General features: G+C 35.3%; 1 protein-coding gene across 23 annotated transcripts in view; it reads right to left on the reverse strand.

Moving 5' to 3' along the window:
• Positions 1-11,129: 11,129 nt before the first annotated feature.
• BAZ2B (bromodomain adjacent to zinc finger domain 2B) overlaps positions 11,130-22,233 on the reverse strand; it is a 290,545-nt gene continuing 279,441 nt past the window's right edge. For 22 of the 23 annotated variants that reach the window (XM_064484824.1, XM_031451501.2, XM_064484829.1 and 19 more), the window contains 3 exons: positions 16,421-16,683; positions 16,015-16,158; positions 11,130-12,597 (listed from right to left, as the gene is read on the reverse strand). In XM_064484824.1, coding sequence (XP_064340894.1) covers positions 12,444-12,597; positions 16,015-16,158; positions 16,421-16,683 — 561 coding nt within the window. In that variant the 3' untranslated portion in view covers positions 11,130-12,443. Of the gene's footprint in view, positions 12,598-16,014; positions 16,159-16,420; positions 16,684-22,233 lie in introns of those variants that run through there. The other variant, XM_031451507.2, reaches the window with a different exon arrangement.

Raw genomic sequence — 22,233 nt, forward strand, 5'->3', positions numbered from 1 at the left:
CTAGCGTTTCCGAGTGTTTCATAAGCTCACAGATAGCCGGTTTCCATGTGTAATTGACTACTAAGTGGTCTTGCCAATCCCTTTTGGGGTGAGCAGAAATAAGTTCCTAGGCATGCTAACACTTACCAGTTAAGTGCACAACACAGTATAGGGCCGTGTACAGTTAAAAATCAAAGGTACAAACAGAAGTCTTCAATGAGGAAACGTTAAAAAACTATCAACCTGAGGACACCAAAGTCATATATTGGAAAAGTAATAATCTGAAGTATTCAAATTTAAATATGAAATCGAGATAGATGGAAATGATTTGTAATGAAAAAGACAAGGAAAAGCGGAGATAGAAATTCATGATTTTGAGATGTTCCTGTGATTTTTAAATTGATCAATGAGTGCATTATGATTGAGATTTTGCACACTTGATTACATGCCAAAGTACTGCCAAAACAGTATTTTTCTAAATGCAACTTTTTCATCGTGTAAATAACAGAGCTCTCTGTAAGAAATACAGAAACTATAAGAAAAATAGTAATAATCGCACCAAAGCTAAGCTACTCAGAGATAACATTTCCTTTCAGTTTTTCATGCATAATATCAATAATTTTACAAAAAGACTTGAAAACTACTTTTTTTAAACTTAAACTTGTATCCCAAGCATTTTCCCTTTCTAAAATTTCTTCAGTAGCGTAGTTATTGTTTCTGCCTAACGGTTGACACTTCCAGAAACAAACCATAATTTAACATTTTCTCTGTTTTTGGATAGTTGTTTCAATATTTATATGCTTATTATAAATAATACTGGACTAAATGACTTTGTACATAAATCTTTATCCACATTTATGAACATTTGCTAAGGAAATTGTTAAATAGAAATGGAACTGTTGGACATAGGGTGTAAAGATTCTTAAATAATGCCATATTGCTTTTCAGAAAGGTTGTATAGTTTAAATTCTCAGCAACATATGGTTGTGCCTGTCTCTCCACATTCTTGACAGACTTGAGTAATTTTTTTAATTTTTTCACTAATTTGATGGGTAAAATTGGTTATAGCATTCTTACGTAAAATATGTAAAAGAAACCCCTGCCTACACAGGCCAGTAATTTAGCATGGAGACCTGAAAGTCAGTATGGTCAGCTTTGCCTGTTCTACTAAGGAAAGGCAGTTTTAAAGGGGGAAGCCTTATTGTAGCTGATCTCTACGAATTTGCAATTCAGGAGATGTTAATTAAAGTATCTTACTAATATAGTAGAGAAACACTGTAAGAATTCATAGAGATTTTTAATCAGATGAATGAACTAGTTATCTTACTTCACAGGACAGAGTGTCAAATAATTGGAACTTTGACTTGGAATATTGAAGGTTTGAGTATTTTATACATTTTTGGCCCTAATTTTGTCCCTGTAGTCAATAATTAATCCTATTTTATCATTAATTTCTAGTTTTGTTCCTGGTAATAATGCTTCTTGGGGAATAGAGAAAACAATTTTAAATAATATATTTCAAAGAAAACTAACTTTTCAGTTAAACAGTAAGCAACAAATGCTCTCAACATATGACTGCAATGTATAGTCAAGAATAACCAAGAACTCAAAGGGGAGAGAGTGAGACAGGTGATAGGCATTGGAGTCATTAGAAAAGGTGGGTGTAGGAATGGGTCCTAAACAGGCTTGAAACGTGGGCCAGCTGAGGGATGAGCTTGGGAAATACCCAAGTATTTCACAGTAAGTATTCAGGAGCACACTTGGGTTGTTCAGCTTTGCAAAGTAAGGCCAGAGGTGTTCAGTTTGCAAAAGATGTATCAAGCTTAATACATATAATATATGCATTGGTGTGTAGTGTAAATTATACTTCAAAAAAAGGTTAAAAAGAAATCCATGGGAATGGCCCAGGAATTCTCTCGTACTGATGCAATCATTCACTCTTCACACCTGGTATTACCACAGAGCTACCACTCAGTAGAAAACTCTGGGGATATGGGAAGCTGTAATTGGGAGCATGTTGTGTTACCTTCTGCATGATGGAATATTCTCTAAATTCCCCTTATTCTTTGCCATTAAATAAACTTTACACGCTTCTGTTTCCATTAATCCACCTATAGTCCTGGGGTGCTGACCAAGTAATGAGAGTTGAGCGGAGTTCTTTGAGTTGGTGTTCCACAGATGAAAGAAAGACCCAGGGGCTGCCAAACAAAGGGGAGGAGGAAGACTTGGACCCAGCACAGCGAGAACTGCCTGATGATGGAAAACGTACGCGTGACTGGAAATACGAAGACGAGAAAGAAATGTGATGACACTTGGTATTTGTACATGCTAAAGAAAATTTACAGTTCCAACTATGCCTCTTCCTTTTTGGTATGAGAAGCATTTGTCTCGTTTATGGATTTTTAAATTCCAACTTCCTATAATGTAAATTTTTCTTATTTATTATCTCATCTTTTCAAATTCTTTACTTTCCAGTATCTTACTATTAATGCTCTACAGGAGAATTCAAGATTTTAAAATGCATTTTTGAAAAAGAAATCCACAATTTTGGTTTCAGATTCATGGTTTTTTATAACATAAGAAAAAAATATGAGAGATATTGTCTAATCAAATTCATTTAACAATAGTCCAGATGACAGTATTATTATTAATGCAATCTCTTTGCTTCTCATAGGTCTATTTTGATTTTCTCTTTCTTCTTGAGGTAGGTACAGTAGTCTGTGTCTTACAGGAATTTGTCTTTTATCACCCAAGTTACCTACTTGTCCACAGAATTCACAAATAATCCTTTTTATTTCTGTAAGGTCAGTAGCAATGTCCCCTCTTTCATTCCTGACTTCAGTAATTTGAGTCTTCTCTTTTACTCAGTCAGTTTAGCTAAAGTTTTGTCAATTTTGTTGATCTTTTCAAAGAACCAATTTTTGGTTTAATTTATTTTCTCTATTCTCTTTACATTCTCTTTTTCACTAACTTCTGCTCTAATCATTATGTCCTTCCTTCTGCTTGCTTCAGGTTTAGTTTGTTCTTTTTCTGTTGGAAGTTTAGGTTGTTGCTTAATGATCTTTTTTTCAAACATACAGGATTTACAACAATAAATATCCCTCTAAGCACCACTTTGGCTGAAGGCCAGTAGTTCTTTGTATTAATAAAATCTACTTGTCCTCTTCAGGTGGATCAAACTTGGGTCTCCACAATAGCATCAAGCATTGTTCACACAGATTCACAGCAGCCCAAAGTTTCAGTGGATCAAAATGCACTCCAGCCCCTTCATTTTCTTATTGTTTTTGTTTTTCATCGTGAGTTTCTCAAAAGCACAATCTCTCCTTTGAACCTAAGGTAAAATGTATTAACAGTCTTTCCTGACCATGACAGACTAGTACAGTCCAATCAACGTCCTTTTCCAAGACCCTCTCAATCTTTTATCACACTTTCCTCAGTTGTGTATTCTAGTCCTTTTCCAGGACCCCTTCATAAGTGATCTGATATAGAGAGGTAAGATATTCAGCCCTCCTGTGCCTATTTTTTTCCTTTTTATCCAATGGTTTGATAGCCAGTCTGTGAGTATCAGGATAGTCTAGGATATGGGGCAATTACAGTCAAACTAAGTATCTCAGTGACTTAAATCAAAGGTTTATTTCTTGTTTATGCTACGTGTCCATTGTGAATTGGTAGGGAATTATGTTCAATATAGTTAATCAGGGCACTGGGCTGGCAGAACATGAGTCATTTTAGCGTTAATAGTTGCTATGCCGCATGGAAAACAGAAATTAAATACCTGGCCAGCAAGATACACACAATACTTACATTCAGCTTTCTTTGGCCAGAACTAGCTTGTCAAATGGCCTCATTCAACCACAAGGGCTTTAGGAAATACATTTTCACCATGTGCCCAGGAAGATGGAAAGCTAGAAATCTGATTTTATGGTATTGGTATTAATGACTCTACCAAATGTTCCTGTAGAAAGGAAATGAGATCAAAGTTAGAACCTTCCTTGAAAGGGAATGAGATCAAAGTTAGAGACCAGAGGAAAGCAATCTGGAGAATTATAGAGAAGTTCCACTTTGTATCAGATAAGCCATTCCTTTTCACCTATTTCGTTCACCTGGGACCTCTTAGCCCCTTTATTATAGACATGAACCTGTTTAACACGTCTCAGGAAGCAGCTGTACTCTATCAGAAAATTACTAAGCTTCAAGATATGATTATAAAGTAATATGACTGCTTATTTCATGAAATATTATCCAACATATATATGCAATAAGGGCTGTCCTTTTCAAAGCAATCATTCTGGGAAGTCAAACATTTATTCTAGCATAGCTGTTACTGAAAGATATTTAGACCCCCAATTTTGGCACTGCTTTCAGAGAGTTTGGCTCATTCTTTTGAATGCCTTCCTTGATTGGAAGGCTTTATTGACAGTTTTATTGGGTACCTTTAATATGGCAGACATTGCACTAGATATCAGGTATCTAAGAATGTGTAAGACACAATCTCTTGAGGAATTGTGTCGGGTGACAATGGAAGATACTCAGCCCATAATAGTTATGGGAGAATATGAATCCTAGTTGCTCACAGGAATTTCAAGTGGAGGGGTAAGAAAGCCAATTAAATCCATACATAACAGACAATTATCTCTATGCATATAACAAGAGCATGTCAATAAGCGACTCATGATGAGCTTTAGAAATGTGCAGAATTGCAATCGAATGTTTAGAAATAATTTTAAATAGGTAGAACTGGAAAATATGATCAAGAAAGTGGAGATATTTCAGTTTCTCGGGAAAAAAAATGGGGCTAATCATTATGGAACAGACTAAAAGGAGAGTTGGAGGGTAAAACATGTTGTTTAATATGCATTGTCCAGGAAAGAACCCCAGAAGTTGTCAGAGAGAGATCCCATTGTGCTTTGCTGTGTTGTGGAGAAGGCGTGACTCACCTGCCCTTACTAGTAACTGGATGAAACACTCCCAAGTACACCTCATTCTCAGTATGCTGTTTCTATATGCTTACCTAGCATATTGCAGATAATTCAGTTCTTTCTTAGAGATCATGACACTGGAAACCTGGACATGGTACTTTAGTTAATGGAAAGGAATCTCTCCCAACATAATCCAGTTGATACTCTGGTTTATGCTTTGCTTTGTGAGATCGGTGCACATCAACAAGCCTAGGTCTGATCAACTTTGGAGGCTGTGATAAAATCATGTCCAGGCTTATAAGAAAGTAGTTAAGTCACCAGACCCTATTATATGTCACTAACCACCCATCTCTGTTTAGTGTCTTCATAGCTTAGTGATAACAGCATGGCTTGGGGGCCAGCTGATTGTGAGTTTGAATCCTAGTTCTGATTCTAACCACAACTAACCAGCTGTGTAACCAAGCGTTTATAAGCCTTGGTTTCCTCATATGTCATATGTCTTATAGGACTGTTCTGAAGCTTAAACAAAATACCACACATGCAGTATTTGGCCCAGTGTTGTATACATATTAACACCACTTTCTCTGTGTAACTGCAGTAGACAGGTGTGATAATTCTGGCCAAGGCAAGCACAAAGAAACTACTCCTTGAAGGGCCATCAAGCTTAACTTTTACTGGGTGGAAGCAGGCATGCATATACAACTTATGATGTGATAATGGCTCTGATAGTAACAAAATTCTATAGGAGTATAAAGTAACTGCCACTGGGAGGGTGGGAAGGAGAGTAGAGGAAAGCACAGATAATAGAATTTGGCAGGTGGTGGGTAAGTATAGTTTTCTGGAGTAATTTTGTGGGATGAACAGACAATGTGAGAAGAGAAGATGGGGTTATGATAGGAAAAACTAAGAATAGGCTGAGGCTAGCTCTGAAGAACCTTCAGTGCTACACAAATATAGTTTTAGTAAGGGACTGACAAAATCAGATCTGGGTTCAAGATTGCAGAGTGGTGGACAAAAGGAAGATGACTAGACTGATTTCACAATTTATTACAACAATGGGAAAATACCAGTGGGAAAGAAGAGAGAGCCCAGAAATAAACCCTGGCATATTTTATCAAATGACTTTCAACAAGGGTGTCAAGACCCATTAAGTGGGGAAAGGAGTTTTTTCAACAAATGGTATAGCAAAAACTGGATATCCACATGTAAAATGATGAAGTTGAACTCTTACCTTATATGATATACAATAATTGAGTCAAAATGGATCAAAGACCTAAATGTAAGAGCTAAATCTATTAGAAGGAAACGTAGTGGAAATGATTTATCACATTGGATTTGCAATGATTTCTTGCATAGGACATCAAAGACATAGACAAAAGAAAAAAATAAATTGGACTGCATCAAAATTAAAAATTTCTGTGCATCAAAAGACATAATCAACAGAGCAAAAAGGAACCCCATGGAATGGAAGAAACTATTTGTAAATCATGTATCTGATAAGGGTTATTAATACTCAGAATATATAAAGAACTCCTATAACTCAGCAACAACAGAACAACCTGATTTTAAAATGGGCAAAGGACTTGAATAGACATTTCTTCAAAGAAGATGTGCAAAAGGCCAACAAGCACATGAAAAGATGCTCAGCATCACTAACCAACAAGGAAACGCAAATCAAAACCACAATGAGATGCCACATCACACCTGTTGGCAAGAATGTGGAGAAACTGGAAACTTCTCTACTCTTGGTGGGAATGTAAAATAGCGTGGCTGCTGTGGAAAATATTATGGTGGTTCCTTACAAAATTAAAAATAGAATTACCATATGACCCAGCAATTTCACTTCTAGGTATACACCCAAGAATTGCAAATAGGGTCTTGAAGGGATATTTGTACACCCATGTTCATATTGACAATAGCGGAAGAGTGGAAGCAACCTAAATATCCATCAACAGATAAATAGATAAGCAAAACGTGGACTATACATATACAATGATATTATTCAGCCTTAAAGAGAAAGGAAATTCTGATACATGGTACAACATGGATGAATCTTGAAGACATGTTAAGTGAAATAAACTAGGCACAAGAAGACAAATACTGTAAGATATCACTTACATGAATAAGTACAGACCTTTTAAGGCCTTCCACTGTCTCCACACAAACCTGTCATGTAAATGCCTTACTAGCCTTTGGTGATCCAGTGACCTCACCGAGCTTTCCTTTCAACTCGGCACAGGGTTTATTCTCAATTGGCCATAAGCCTTAGGTCTCTTTCTTTCACTGCTGAATTCTACATTCTTTGATATCCATTACCATGATTATTAGGGTGTTTTTAAATTAAAGGACACGGTAAGGAGTTGGTTCAGGGAGAATTAAATAAGGGAACTCCCAGAAGTCCAGCTTGATACTTAGTTAAAACATCTTTCTAAATTTCAAGAATGAACTACGTACAACTGATAGTATACCCCACAGTGCTTTTATTCAGTCATCCAAGTGAGAACCCAAATGATCTTCACGTGTATGGTCATGGTAGATAAAGCACAAACAGACCTCAGATATAAATTTTGCCACTGCCTCTCCCTGGATGTAATGCTAAAGTAGAAAATTCTCTTCCAGTGAATGTCCAGAGGATCCAAGTTATCTTTTCCTTTAACTCTGCATTTAGCCAACTCCTTACCCATCACACTTCCAAGCACAGCTTTTGCTGCTGTAACTCTTAAGTCCATATAAGCTCCAACAGTACCTAAGAACTCTGAATATTTTCTTTTCACCTACATATACCTGAGCTTTTGCCTGCTTATCTCCTGAAAATTCCATCTCCTGAATACTTCTGGCTGAAAATAAAATTTGGGGCAGTTTTACAGTCCCTGAAAAGCAGATAGGGTTAGATATGATGGCTGCATAAAACAAAAAATACAAAAAGACAAATCAAAGTTGAAGAGAGAAATTGCTCAATACTTCTCAAAACTTGGTATTCAAATTCAAAATCTCTGATAAATTGTTAGTGAAAATAACCCAAACAAATACTGAACATTAGTTAAGAGGTAGGGGGAAAGAAGCCTCCCACTGGTGGTAGGAGTATAAGCTGGTGGTCATCTGGAGAGTAGGAAGGCAACAGCATGGAAAGTAAATGTGCCCACACCTAACAACTTGGGGATTCTCCCTTACCTATAGATCCCAGAGAAACTCTTACCACACTCTATTAAGTCACTTATTGCTGTGTAACAAATTACTCAAAACTGAGTGGATTACAAACAACAATAAACATTACCTCATAGTTTCTATGGGTCAAGAGTTCAGGAAGGGCTCCCGGTCTCTTGTGAAGTTGCAGTCCAGATGTTGTGCTGGGGTGCCTGTCATCTGCTTCACTTGGGCTGAAGGATCCACTTCTAAGATGCCACTATCACATGGCTTGCATGTTGGCTATTTGCTGTCCTGTAGGGCTGCTACAGTGTCCTCACAACACCAAAGTTGGCTTTACCAGGAGCATGTGATCCAAGAGAATAAGGCGGAAGCAGCAATGTGTTTATGACCTAGTCTGGGAATTCACACATCACTATTATTTTGGTCACACAGAAGAACCCTGATACAAGGTGGGAAGGGTTTACACAAGGGCATGAATCATTGGGGACAATCTAGGAAGCAGGGTTCCACATGTGGGTCCATAGAAGACATGTATGACAACATTCACTGCAGTACATTATTTACAGTGACAAGGAGTTGCAGGAAACTTATGTCGTCATTCTGAGAGAAATTTGAAAGTAAAATGTGTATATGCCTGTGATGGAATACCTGTAGCAATCAAAACTAATGAATTAGATTTATGTATTATTTTTTAAACTCAAAAGAAACAAAATTAGAAACACAGAATGAGATGTATAGCATAATGCAACTGATACGAGTTTAGAACACAATGTGTGTGTGTGTGTATATATATATATATATATATATATATATATTTCCCACGCTATATATTTTTAAAGATAAACAAGTTGATAAATATATAAAAGTCTGACTGGAAAGACATCTGACTGTGATTGTATATGGGAAGGAAGGGAACTGAAGAGGAACTGAAGGAAAAAATAAGAAAATGAAAGAAAAGAGGGCCTTTGCAAGAACAATGTGAAGAGTGTGCCATGAATTGAAGAGAGGAATTAACTCAATTTTACGTAGTTTGAAGATTAAAAAAAATTTTTTAAGGTAAAGTTATACTGTGGCCCAAACAGGCCTAAGAGATCTAATTGAAGCAAAATTCCTAGTAGATGAGGTTCAACTAGTTTCCCTGTGTTGTACTTTTTATGAGTCATATTCCTGTGGGAGGAAAATTTCGATTCTCTTAAAATACCTCTTACCTCTGTTGGAATGAAATTCTTTGAACAGAACACAAACTTCTTTTGTTTCTCAAATGCAAATACCCTTGAGAGAGGTAGCCCATAAATACAATTTATAAAAAGGAGTAAATCATTGGTATCAGATTCCTTGTTAAGGATATGTTTGATGGGAGGCTAAATGAACAAGATTTTAAATTTCTTGAAAGGGTAGGGGGTGGAGGGGATAGAAAAGAGAAGGAGCACAGAAGAGGTGCATTAAGGTACCAAAGACAGATTAGAGCCCTCATAATTTTGATTAAAACTAATATCTTTTATCAAATTTCATTTTGGGTTTGAAATAAAGAGAGATCACCTTGCATTTATGATAATTTAGTTCTTTCGAGTTCAAGGTATAACCATAGATAAATTTTCATTTGTTTAATTTTCACCATGGTTAACAACTAAATAAATATATTACTTTCTAGATGTTATTTCAAACTGATGATTATTTGTGGGGAGGGGTTAGTAGTAGTGGATTGATTGGTTATCCTTGGTTGTTCACTACTTCAGTGATAATCTAAATCTAAACTTGAAGGCAGGCCAGTTTTTTTTAATCATTTACAGAGCAATCAGGACCAAAATGGAGGAGGTTCAGGTTAAACCTAATTGATATTAATGAAAGTATGTTGTGTATACTTGTAGTTGTGTGATAGCAGAGGGTTAGGAAAATGGTTTTATATTTGAGGAGAGCAGTATTTCTGCCTTTACTGAGGATACACCCAACCTACCACACTGTGGATGCAACGGTCATTCACATACCAAATGATCCACATGTATATTGTAACAGTTGTCACCGAGACTGACTGTGGCACTTTGGGGATCGTGCCCACTACTTCTTGAACAGCTACTCCAGCTGAGTAACAACAATGAAGATACCAGTCCAAAGTAGCCAATATTTACTGAGCTTTCTTTTTTCAGGGATATCTTACTTATTTTTAGAAGAAAATTATCACTCTTGAAAAATTGTTCTTGGTGTACCTTTAAGTATTTTATTTCTCATTTGCTCCCAGACAGCAGACATGTTAATATCAAGCCCTTCTATCCCATCTAATATAAATTAATGTAAGCATGTGCCATCCTAAAGGCAACACCCCATGAAGAAGACTCCCCACGGAGCATCTGGCAGCTCTACAACACAAAAACCACACACTTTATTCACAGCACCACCTTGTTCCCAGTTCCACATGGTATTTTTGATTGAGCACCAACTCCTTAAGGCATCACTGCAATATTTGGTTAACAGAAACTGACATATTTACATAATAACAGCTGATTTTCATATAAGCCTTCACAAACAATCTAGGAATTTTGAAAAATACTCTGCGGCTATGAATCATTTTGAAGTTTAATATTTTCTTCAAAACTCTTCTATTCTCTCCTCACTGTTTAAAGCCATTTTCTAAGGACATTATCTAGGGGTCAGATCTCCATGAGATTGTAAAATGCCTGTCTTGTTCGTCAATGATTCTTCAGACCCCAGCAAGGCATCAAATCTTTTTTCATGGATGCTTGAATGTGCATCTCATGACTTATTAGACACATTTACATGATCATTTTTTCTTATTGGCAACTGGGTTGTATGTCTACCAACAGAGTCACCTATCAGGACAAGTCCTTAAAAAATGTATTCTAGTATCTTCATATTGAAAATGGGAAATAGACAATCAAACATGGTCCAGAGAGGTTCAGAGACTCATGAAAGGCACATTGCTTAAAACCATCTTCCTCTACCCAGCCCAGTGTTCTTTGACCCACAGTCTGCTACTCCTTCTTTATGATTCTGTCAAAAGCAAATTTAAATCAACTGGGTTTTTTTTGGAAAAAAAAAATTCCAAGTTCATTAAGAAAAACTAAAAAATTAGTTCGTAAAAGTCTTTTATTGTATCCGTGCCACACATAGTATTGAAAAATAACACTCCTAAAAAAAAGAATGCTACCTTTTCCACAACATTTTATTTTAAATAAAACTTCAAGTACTCTTACATAGGTACAAAAAAAATTCTGATCTATTTGCCTCCAACAGGCCACCACAACACACAGTAGATAAAACACAGTGGTTACAAATGTCTTTTAAATTTATTTCTGAGGCAAGGCAAATGGGAGGGCAATGTTTCTATGAAAAAATACTGTGTGCGTAGGAAATTGTCACAATTTTCTTCCACATGGGTACAAATGATTAGACTTTAATTTAGGCCCTGGTGGCTTAAAATTATGTAACAAAATAGAAAAATGGAAAACTAATTATCCCCTACACCCTGTTTCAAAGGCAGGCACTACCAAGATCAAGGAGACGCCACAGTGTTGGTAGAGGATAATCACTGTACAAGCTGTACAGCTGTAATTACCTTCGGACTAAAATCAAACGCTACAATCCCTCTAAGGCATAAACGATAATGTCTGCAAACAATATATACACATAATACATATTTAAAACAAGACTTAATATAAACAATAATGAACAGTATATACATGTCAATTTTTCTTCACTGTCTTGAAATACAATTTAACTACACAAGTGATGCAGCAACATATATATATTTATATAAATGTACTTGTAACTCTACAGTAAAGTTTATTTTTGGTGCTTTTATAGCACATCAGTGTAAACAGTTTAACTTGGCTTTGTTTTACATTTTAAAACATTCCTTGTTGTATTTTCAAGATTTAAAGCAATTTTCTAGTTCTTCCTTTTCACAGAAAACGAAGATTCTGGATGTGGTTTAATCATAAATAATTCATAAAATTAAATACATTCACTAAAAAATAAACTACAAAGTAAAAAAATGAAAAATAGATATTTATTGAGAGGGAAAGGAGAACCATTTCCCACATTAGAGCTCTGGTGTTGAATATTCAGTGCGATTTGATATATTTTAATTGCTATTGCACTATAACACCCTTTCCTTTGAAAATTCTTTGGGTGTGCTTCCCTGTTCTACCTAAATTAGCTGATAAATCACACAAACCAATAACCAAGGGCCTTGGTTGTTGTAGGAGTGAAGCCTTTAAAAAATGGTATCATTCTTCTGATACTCTTCTCTTTTCGTGATACTTATTTTAAGGAAAAAAAAAGTCACTATGCATGTGCCTTGCACATTCATGTAAATACAGTTCACATTGCTGGTCTCATTTGTCCTTGTTTAAAAGGAAAAAGAGAGAGATTATTGTAACTTCAGCTCACTTTGAAAGTATCTGTCCACTTTTTTTCAAAATACTTCCTCATACTGTGGCCAGCTCTGCCTATATCAGAATCATCTTCATTAAATGTTTCACAGTTGTCAAAAACAAGTCTGACATCTAGAGCAAAAGTTTCAAGGTTCGGATACCTGGAAGAAAACACATGATTAGAGGCTGCTTTTGTAGGGTAGTTTCATTTTGCAAACAAATGAAGAAGTAATAAAAGATAAAATAAAATGTAAAACTGAAAGGGAAAAGAAAAAGAGTAAGATAACTGCATTTAAATGGATACAAAACATATTATATCCTCTTATAAATGAGACATTTAAACATTGCATGTGTTCTGAGCATACAGAATTTCAAGACAGGTTAAATGGAAAACAGATTTCTCTTAAGATCAAAATATATATTTTTTTAACTAACTAGCATTTTCCTTACATCCAATTCCCTGATTGACCTGCATCACAATTCTGTTACAGGTCTCGCCCAACTTGATTACTGTATTAACTCCTCTGACCAGCTGTATCATGTGTAGTACCCTATTAATCACATTCAAACACATTTAGCTGCAGGAGGAGTTATACAAATGTTTCCTATGCACTGTAAACATCGCACTTGCCCTGTAGTTGCTACACACATCTCAGGATAGGCCACTGTGTGTTAAACCTTTCCCATTTCCCATTTCTCTTCTTCTCTCTTCAGATTTGCTCTTTTGCTCAAACACTGGAGTATGATGATCCTAAACAAGCAAATAAAAAGCATGTGCTACCTCTTTACCTCAGATAACATTAAGAGGAACTGCCTCTCAGTGGGTGCACTGTGATCTCAGTGCTCTTTTTGGTGGGATAATCCCAGTTCTCTTTCTGTGTAAGAACACAGAGAAGTGAAAGGTGCATAAATCGGCCTATGTTAGTAAGAAAGGAGTGCTGCATTACCAGCCAACTCAAGCCAAATCAATACATTTTGGAAACGGGCTTTCAGAAATTCAAATTTAAATTAATGCTAATTTAGGGTAAGTTGGATACTAAAATAATTTACTCAGGAGAAACACCTATGAAGCACACACTGAAGCTCTGAGACCTGGCAAAAGGGAATTACTTCTTTGATGAAATACCTTGTACAGTCTTTTCACTTCTTTCTTTTTAATATGTGCAATGGTAAAAGAAATAAAACTTCTTCATCTGAAATGAGCTCACAGAGTTGTCAGCCCTAGGTAACCTCATCCATTTTCCTATTCTTCTGGGAATTATTTTTTAAATAAAGGTGAAATTCACATAATATCAAATTAACCATTTAAGGTAGATAATTAAGACATTTAGCACACTTACAACATTGTGCTACCTAGTTCCAAAACACTGTCTTTACCCCAAAAGGAAACCCTTTATCTATTAAGCACTTACCCCTCCATTCCTCTTTGTCCCCAGCCCTTGGCAAATGCCAATCTGTCTTTCTGTCTCTCTATATTTACCTATTCTGGACACGTCACATAAATGCCATCATATAACATGTGTGGAATAATTTTTATAAAATATTTTAAAGTTACTTTGAGAAATATTTCTTTCTTTAGACTGTTCTTACTACAAGAAAAGGTTAATGATTAATGCTAGGGAGACAAATCCAGGAGAGAATTCGAGGTGAGATTCTAGCTGAAATAAGTACAACACCCACATCTGTGCCCTTCTTTTATGGAAGGAGGGACAGCTGATGGAACCCAGAAAGACATTAAAGTAGGCACTTCCTCCTCTCTGTTCTCTACGTTTTTAGTTTAAAAATTTTGTTCAGGAGTTTTGGTTCCAACTCATTAACTTGGGTTTAATAAAACAACTTGAAGTCCAAGGAGCCTGAATTCTCTGAATTTTACCCCCACACAGCTGGCATCACAAATAGGATTATAAAGAACTGCCTCTGTTGTGACCTCCTACATTCACCAGGCCCATTCTCAAAACAGCTTTGATTTTGAAGATCTTTTGGGAATTTTGTGTTACTGTGTAAGCTTGTTTATTTTGAGGTTGAAGTTTATCTTCTATCTAGGAATTGAAGAATTATGGAAGTTAAAGTCAGGAATTAACTTAAATACTGGCAAGGTCTTCTGCATAAGTCTTTGTCCTGGTCATGCTGCTTGTAAAGTCCCTTGTGCTACCCACCTAAACATCTGATTATTTTGATAGAAAAAGCAAAAGAACCAGTTCATACATAGACAGGTGTTTTTGCTATTTGCATCATATTAGAGCCAATAGTTTTAATGGTTTAATGTTTTCTGAATTTGGGCAGGTCCCTTTGGAAATTTAACAAAACAAAACAAAACCAAAAAACAGAAAAGACATAATGCTGTAAAAGAGTGACATTTCAGCCTCCAGAGAAATAAACTAGTCCTTTGGTCAATCTTGTAAATCATTTGATACATATAAGACAGACACTGACCAGTATGAGTTAAGTTCTACTCAACTCCTATAAACTGAATGTAAATTATGGATCACAATGATTTTCACCAGAAGAATATCCAGGAAGAATATGATAATAATAACAATAATAATGTAATTACACATATTTTGTAGGTTTTTTTCAATGTAAAGTTCCTTCTTCCTCCATGTTTTTTTATGATTTTGCTTGAAGTGATGGGCACAGGTTACATTACACTAAACCAGTTTGTGGGGACAAAAGGAGCAGGGAGAATGGTGAACGGAGATGCACAGCTCCTGGCCACTCACATGTGGAACGCCTTTGGGTGGGCTTGTTTTGTAAGTGAACAGCCTCATTACTGTGGCTTCAAAATGTCCAGAACAAGTGTCCAGTGTCCAGAACCAGCATAATGCCACTAACAGCTGCTACTCTCTGGCAGAAGTTTGAGGTGATCTAACAAAGACCATTAACTGTGGCCAGAAGTCACTTTACTCTTTGGATGGGATCACAAAGAGAATACAGTTGAGAGGCGCAAACAATAATTTTCTTCCACATTTAATAAATGCATTTTTAGTATTCTCTAACAACTCACAATGAAGCTTTTTAAAAAAATTTATTTTATTTATTTATTTTTGGGGGGGTACTTAGGTTTATTTACTTATTTTTAGAGGAGGTACTGGGGATTGAACCCAGGAGCTTGTGCATGCTAGCCATGTGCTCTAGCACTTGAGCGATATCCACCCACCCAATAAAGCTTTTAATACTTAAAATTTCCAATGATTTCTATCTCTACTTGTAATAATCTGATATCACAGTTAATTTTTATTAAATCCACATGAGATAGTGTCACTATTCCACTGATGTACAATGCAAGCTCTAGGCTACATGTTACTTACTTTGGGAGGCTTCCTTGGTACTTTTCCTTACCTCCCAGGCTAGTTTGGTGCCCTTCCAACATCAAAGACCTTTATCACATTGCTTTTTAGTTATTTAAATAATTCTAACTGACTTGTCTTACACACTATACCACTCTATCCAAATATACACACCCACTCTCAAAAGGCAGGGCTATGTCTTTGCTGTTAATTAATGTAGAAAAGTACCCAGAATAGTACCCAGAATGTATCAAACATTCAATAAATACTGAACTGAAATGATTTACTTACTGTCCACTACTTAATTTCTCTCTAATTGTGGAAAAGTCCATAGGCTTTTTAATAACTTTCTTATAACCAGGAACAAGTTTCAAGTTTACAGGAAGTAGAAAAGGCCATGCATCCTCGTGAGTTTCCATTTCAGTAAGGATCATACTAAAGAAAAGAATGTTTGAAATCAGTATCTGCGCTTGAGAATAATCCATTTTTATTAAAAATTTAGCTTTCTTAATCTTTCAAGTACAAAATGTAAATTAACTTGTTTAAAAAGATAAAAGAATATCTTTACTTGTACTATAGACTCCACATTTCCTATTTATAGAAACTGTCAAAAAGCCACCTTTAGTAAGGGAGAAAGTTTCTGAACAAATTAAATGGGATGTTATAAATATATAGTACATGAAAACTAATATAATACCTGCAAAGAGCGACGTCCTTGGAGTCATCTCTTTTAGGTTTCTTAACAGAAGTAAAACTTTCTTGTTTTGACAAGTTAATAGAAGTGTTCTCCTCCATTTTCCTTTTTTTCAGGTCTTTGATTCCTCTTTTTAGTGAACTGCTTGTAGATGCAGAGTCTTCATCTTCAGTATCCCCTGTTAAAGTTACTTTCTTGCCTTTTTTTGACTCAGCCTTTTTTCCTTTGACATGAAGTTTTTTGATTTTTAGAGTTTGACCACTTGCCTTTAATTATAAAAAAAAAGGAGATGACGTATAAGAAAAATAACTGTCTACAGACCTTTTATTACTTTACATTATGAAAGTCTGAGAGGACAAACAAAAAGAATATTATCTCTGATCTAGAAGGTTGATAATTTTATTATTTTCCAGAGAGGTCTATAAATTTGTTCTCCCATAATATAAGGCAAAAATCTAACAAAGAATGAAAATTTTATCTCAGGGATTCTTAAAACTTGAAGATGCTGCTTTTGGGGTAATCCATCTTTGGTACTACACAACTTATCAGCAGTTATTTCTTTAGTCTAGGTCACTAACTGAATGAGTTTAAAGATACAGAAGTAGTATATTTTGGAGCACACTATAATTAAGAACAGAGGTGAATATAAACAAAAATATAGATCTTATTTACAAGAAAGTTGAAGAGATAATTAAAAAGTTAGGCCAAAACATGAGAAGTAACTCATGAAGTGTCAAATAGAGAAAAACTCCTTTGTAAGTTATCAAATCTACTAGAAATCGGTATTTTTTCAAGATTGAAAAAAAAAAAAGCATTTCCTATATGAATAGAGTTCCACAAACTTGTAGTTACCAGGTGTGAACAAAGCAGAGGTGAAGGAAGAGGAAAAAAAGCCTGGTTTTGAGGAAAACAATAAAGAAACAGTATAAAAGATTCCACTGGAATCAAAGAATATGAATTCCAGCTGTGGCTCTGTCAGTAACTAGCTATGGAACTTTTTATAAAAATATCTGTGAGGCACTATTTTCTCATCTGTAAAATAAGAAAGATAAGCCACACAATTGGTAAGGTCATTCTAGCTCTAAAATTACATGGGAAAAAAAAAAAAATCTCATTGTGGCCTTATGTAATCCAGCTACAACTTGCAAGTAGCACACTGGTGTAACAATAAGCTCCCTTCTCTCCCAGCCCCAATTTAAAAATAGGGAAATAAATCTGTATTTTGAGAGTTAAATGTTATAATAGTATAATATATAAAATGGATCATAGAAGAAGATCAGTGCAATGACACTGGTAACATAAGATTTTTGTTTTAATTTTCAAGAATAGTGTTTATCCTCTTTTAGAAAATTATTTCCTCTCTTACCCAGACTATTAAGAAATCTTAGCCTTAAGACTTAGAGTCAGATATCAATCTAGCCGTAATTTTAAGCTGGCTGCATTCTTGAAATGAATTTGGCTGAAAAGCACTTCTTTGGAATATTTCATATCAATTTCCTTGAGGATTTCATGAACCCTTCTAGCATTATTTTTTTAATTACTCTTAATCAAGCAATTAAAATTATTTGATTCTCTGTTGGCAGGTTAAAAGTATAGTTAAAGAGGCATTTTAATTGACTAAAATAATAAGACAAACCATAAATCTAACACCTTCTCCATACCGTATCAAAAATCACTACTCCTTGTCACTAACTGGAATAATTACAATATTTTACTAAGTCTCTTCTCCACTTAGTTTATTAATTTTTATTTACTAAAATCTGATTATTTTGAGTTTCCATATTACACGGAGCTTTTAGCACTCTGAAATCATAAAACAGGAAAAGAGAATGCTTAATTAATGAGGAAAAAGTCCATTTAATGAAGATTAAATTAAGTTAGACTGCATAATTGTGTCACCGAAGAAGAACAAAATTTCATGAATAATAGGCCAAAATTTCTAGTTGCTCTTTGAACTAAAATACTATTTGGGGTCATTTTCTAACACATTAATACTCACAAGAAAACATGAAATATTTCATGAAATAAAAGACTTTCCAGAAATAAAAGACTTTTGTGATGTTTCAAAAAGACAATAAAACCTTTCTATTTTTTTCATAAATGACGTTTATCAGTGTACCTCATTTGATCTTGCACATACACATATTTTTAAAAGCAAGCTTTTATACAGTTACTCTGTTATCTCATTACTTTATTCTTGGACAAAGAATCCCCTGCTTCCCCACCCTTTCAATCTTATTAGAGCCAAGTTCAAACAGGGAACTTCAGTATGTCTTAAGCAGAACATATCAGATTACACATACAAGAGCCCATTTCTGTTATGTTTGTTTATTTATATATCAGAAGTTGTGAACTCGTGGCTCACAGGCTGTAAACAGCCCACAGAATGTGTTGTTTTTGGCTCATATAATGCTTGTAAAAATTCTGAATTTGTTGTCAACATTTAACATTTGGGAGCATATACATAAAAATCCATAATCTTGAAATGTTGGTAGATCCTGAAACACTTGGGCCCACATGTCTTCGTGACAACTGGCTGGAGTTGAGTGATGACTGTCACATTTAAATGGAGGCATGATGTGACTTTCCTGTTTGCCATAGTCCCAACTCTTTTGTGTTATCTGGCCTTTGTAGGCACTGGAATTTAAAATTTCTTGTGTGTGTGTGTGTGTGTGTGTGTGTGTGTGCACATGCCTGTGTGTGTATAAGTGTGTATAAATATGTGTAGATATATAAACACACAAGTCTTTTTGATTCTGTGATCCTGTATGTGAGATTGAGTGTATATGTGTGTGTGTGTGTGTGTGTGTGTGTATCTTGTATATATCTTTTATATATATAGTGCATGTACATTTATTGGCAGGCACACACACACATATACACAGAGTAAATAGTCACAATGATGTATGCAAAAATAGTCATTTGAGAGCAAGATGTGTAGTATAAATATTTGGAAATAACTGAATTACTAGAAAGATATTTTTAAAATCTTAACTTTAAAAATCTTTTTATATCAAAATCAAATGTTTATAAGAAACACAATATCTAATCTACCACATTTAAAAAAACAAAAAAAGCAAAAGCTTATAAAGCTGCATTTACATGGAAGGGCTTGGATGATAATAGATCTCACATCTTCTAGTCCATTCCTTAAACGACAGCCAGAATTCTAATTTAAGTAAATTTACAGGGCAAAAGAAAGCCTCCTACACCCTATCAGATGATACCCCCAAGACTTAAAACACTGATTTCTTAGTAATTCTTAAAGTATTAGAGAAACTTTCTATAACTTGACAGTTATAAAGCTAAAAGATAATTTATGTACAACCAGTGAAGATTATTATTAAATTACATTAAACTATGAAAAACTGATGAAGTAATGAGAAATAAAAAAGCAATTATTAGTGAATATGCTGCCATGTAGGTACTCTGCTAGTCTGTAAAATATAGTCTAAAATATAATAAAGTATTTCTATAAACATATCACAGAACTTTAAAGTTATAAAAACTTTCAAACACATGACCAGATTTGATTCTCAAAAATCCCAGCAAAGAGAATACTATTCTATTTTACAGATACAACCCTGAAGCTAAGAAAGCTTCCAATGTTTATAAATGTGGGAGGTGAGAAAAACAAGCAAAAGAGACTAAAAAGGAGCAATGGCAGAATGAAAACCAGCTGGAGTATGGTATCCTAGAAGCCAAGTGAAAACAGGATTTCTAGGAGGAGGGAAAGTTCCACTCTGTCAAATGTAACTGATGGGTTAGATGAACTCTAAGCACTGATCACTGGATCGAGCAATGTGGAGGTCATTTGTGAGTATGATAAGAGCAATTTTGGAGAACCTGTGGAGGTGAAAATATGACTCGAGTGAGTTTAAGAGTGAATCAGAGGAGAGAAACTGGAGAGAATCAGAACAGAAAACTTTCCAGGAGTTTTTCTGTAAAGGGAAGGAGAGAAATGGGGGAAATGGATCAAGGAAGGAGTAAGGCCAGAAGAAGCTTTTTGTTTAGTTTTTACAAGATGGGAGAAATAGTAGCATCTTAGTAGGCTGATGAGAAAAAATCTGGTGGAGAAGGAGAAAATGATGATGCAGGAGAAGACAGAACTGTTGGAGCCATTCTCCTAAGGAGGTGAGAGGTACAAGTAGGGTAACTGACTTAGGGGCACAAGCAGTCCATGGCAACAGGAGGGATGGTAGAGTATGTGAGCCCAGATACAGGAAGGATGGTAGATGTCGAGGTAGATTTTTGATAGTTTCTTCTGATGGCATCCATTTTCACAGTGAAATGCGAGTAAAATCATCAGCTGAGAACAAGGACAGAGATGACAGTAAATCATCAGACATCATTAAAGGCCGCCTTTCCACCTTGAATTTAAATGCCTGAGTGTTTTCTCCAACCCCATTCAGATACAAATTAGATGCTGGAGAAGTCAGAGAGTTGGATTAACCAGAATGATGGGTTTACCAGGTGAGAGAGGGGCAAAAGAGCTAAGGGTAGATGCAATGATTATAGGAGGAAAGAGAGGACATGAAGTGGGAGGAGGACAGTGAAAAAGGTCTTAAGATAAATGAACTGAAGTTCCTGGTGAGATTAAAGAATTACTGGAGTTGGAGTGCTAAAGGGACTGAACTGGAAAGAAAGAAGTCAGTAGATAGATGGATGTTTGGAACTGAGTTTATGAAGAGGTGGTATTTACTGGTAATGATTAGATCAAGACTAAACATGGAAGGGAGTGACTGAGATAGAAAAGATCTAACAAAGAGTCTGGCCTTCAGTACATTCTGACCCTTTCACACTTCTTACTCCTTACTTTATAACTCTAAAATTCATTTCTTTCTATTTTATCCTATGGCTTCTCCTTAATCAATTGGTATGAGAGTTCACAGGTTTCCACTTTAAATGTGACTGGAAAGTGACTTAAAATACATATAGTTATTACCATATGACCTAGCAGTTCTACTCCTAGGTATATAACCAAAAAAGTGAAAACATATATTCATACAAAAACTTGCGTATGACTGTTCACAGCAGCATTACTCATAAGAGCCAAAATGTAGAGACAATCCAAATGCCTATCAACTGAACAGATAAACAAAATGTAGTCTGTCCATATAATGGGAATATCATTTGACTTTAAAGATGAAGCACTAGAGCATAGATGAACCTTGAAAATACTGTGCTAAGTGAAAGGAAAAGGGCACATACTGCATGATTCAAAGATATAAAAGGAAACATATTGTATGATTTGATATATGTTATGACCAGAATAGGCAAGTCCATAAAGATAGGAAGGAGATCAACAGTTGCCAAAGGCTGAGAGAGGAGATGGGAAATGGGGAGTGAATGCTACTGGGGATAAGGAAACTTTTTTGGACCCATGAAGATGTTCTGAAAATTGCCAGTGGTGATGGTTATACAACTTTGTGGACATATCAAAAAACCACTGAATTGTACACTTTAAGAAGAATCTTATGGTATATGAATTATATCTCAAAAAATTTCCATGAGACTTTTCATTTTAATCTGGCAATTAAAAAGTTTTAAATACTACTACTACTAAAATAATACTAAAATTTATATAGAACCACTTAAGACCCAGAATTACCAAAGCAATACTGAGGAAAAAGAACTAAGCTGGAGGCATACTCCAGACTTCAGAAAATACTATAAAGCTACAGTAATCAAAGCAGCATGGTATTTTAACAAAAATAAACACATAGATCAATGGAACATAACAGAGTAACCAGAAGTAAACCCACACACCTGTGATCAATTAGTCAACAACAAAGGAGGCAAAAAATATACAATGT

The sequence above is a fragment of the Camelus dromedarius genome, chromosome 4 (genome assembly GCF_036321535.1).
Source record: "Camelus dromedarius isolate mCamDro1 chromosome 4, mCamDro1.pat, whole genome shotgun sequence".
NCBI classification, from domain to species: domain Eukaryota; kingdom Metazoa; phylum Chordata; class Mammalia; order Artiodactyla; family Camelidae; genus Camelus; species Camelus dromedarius.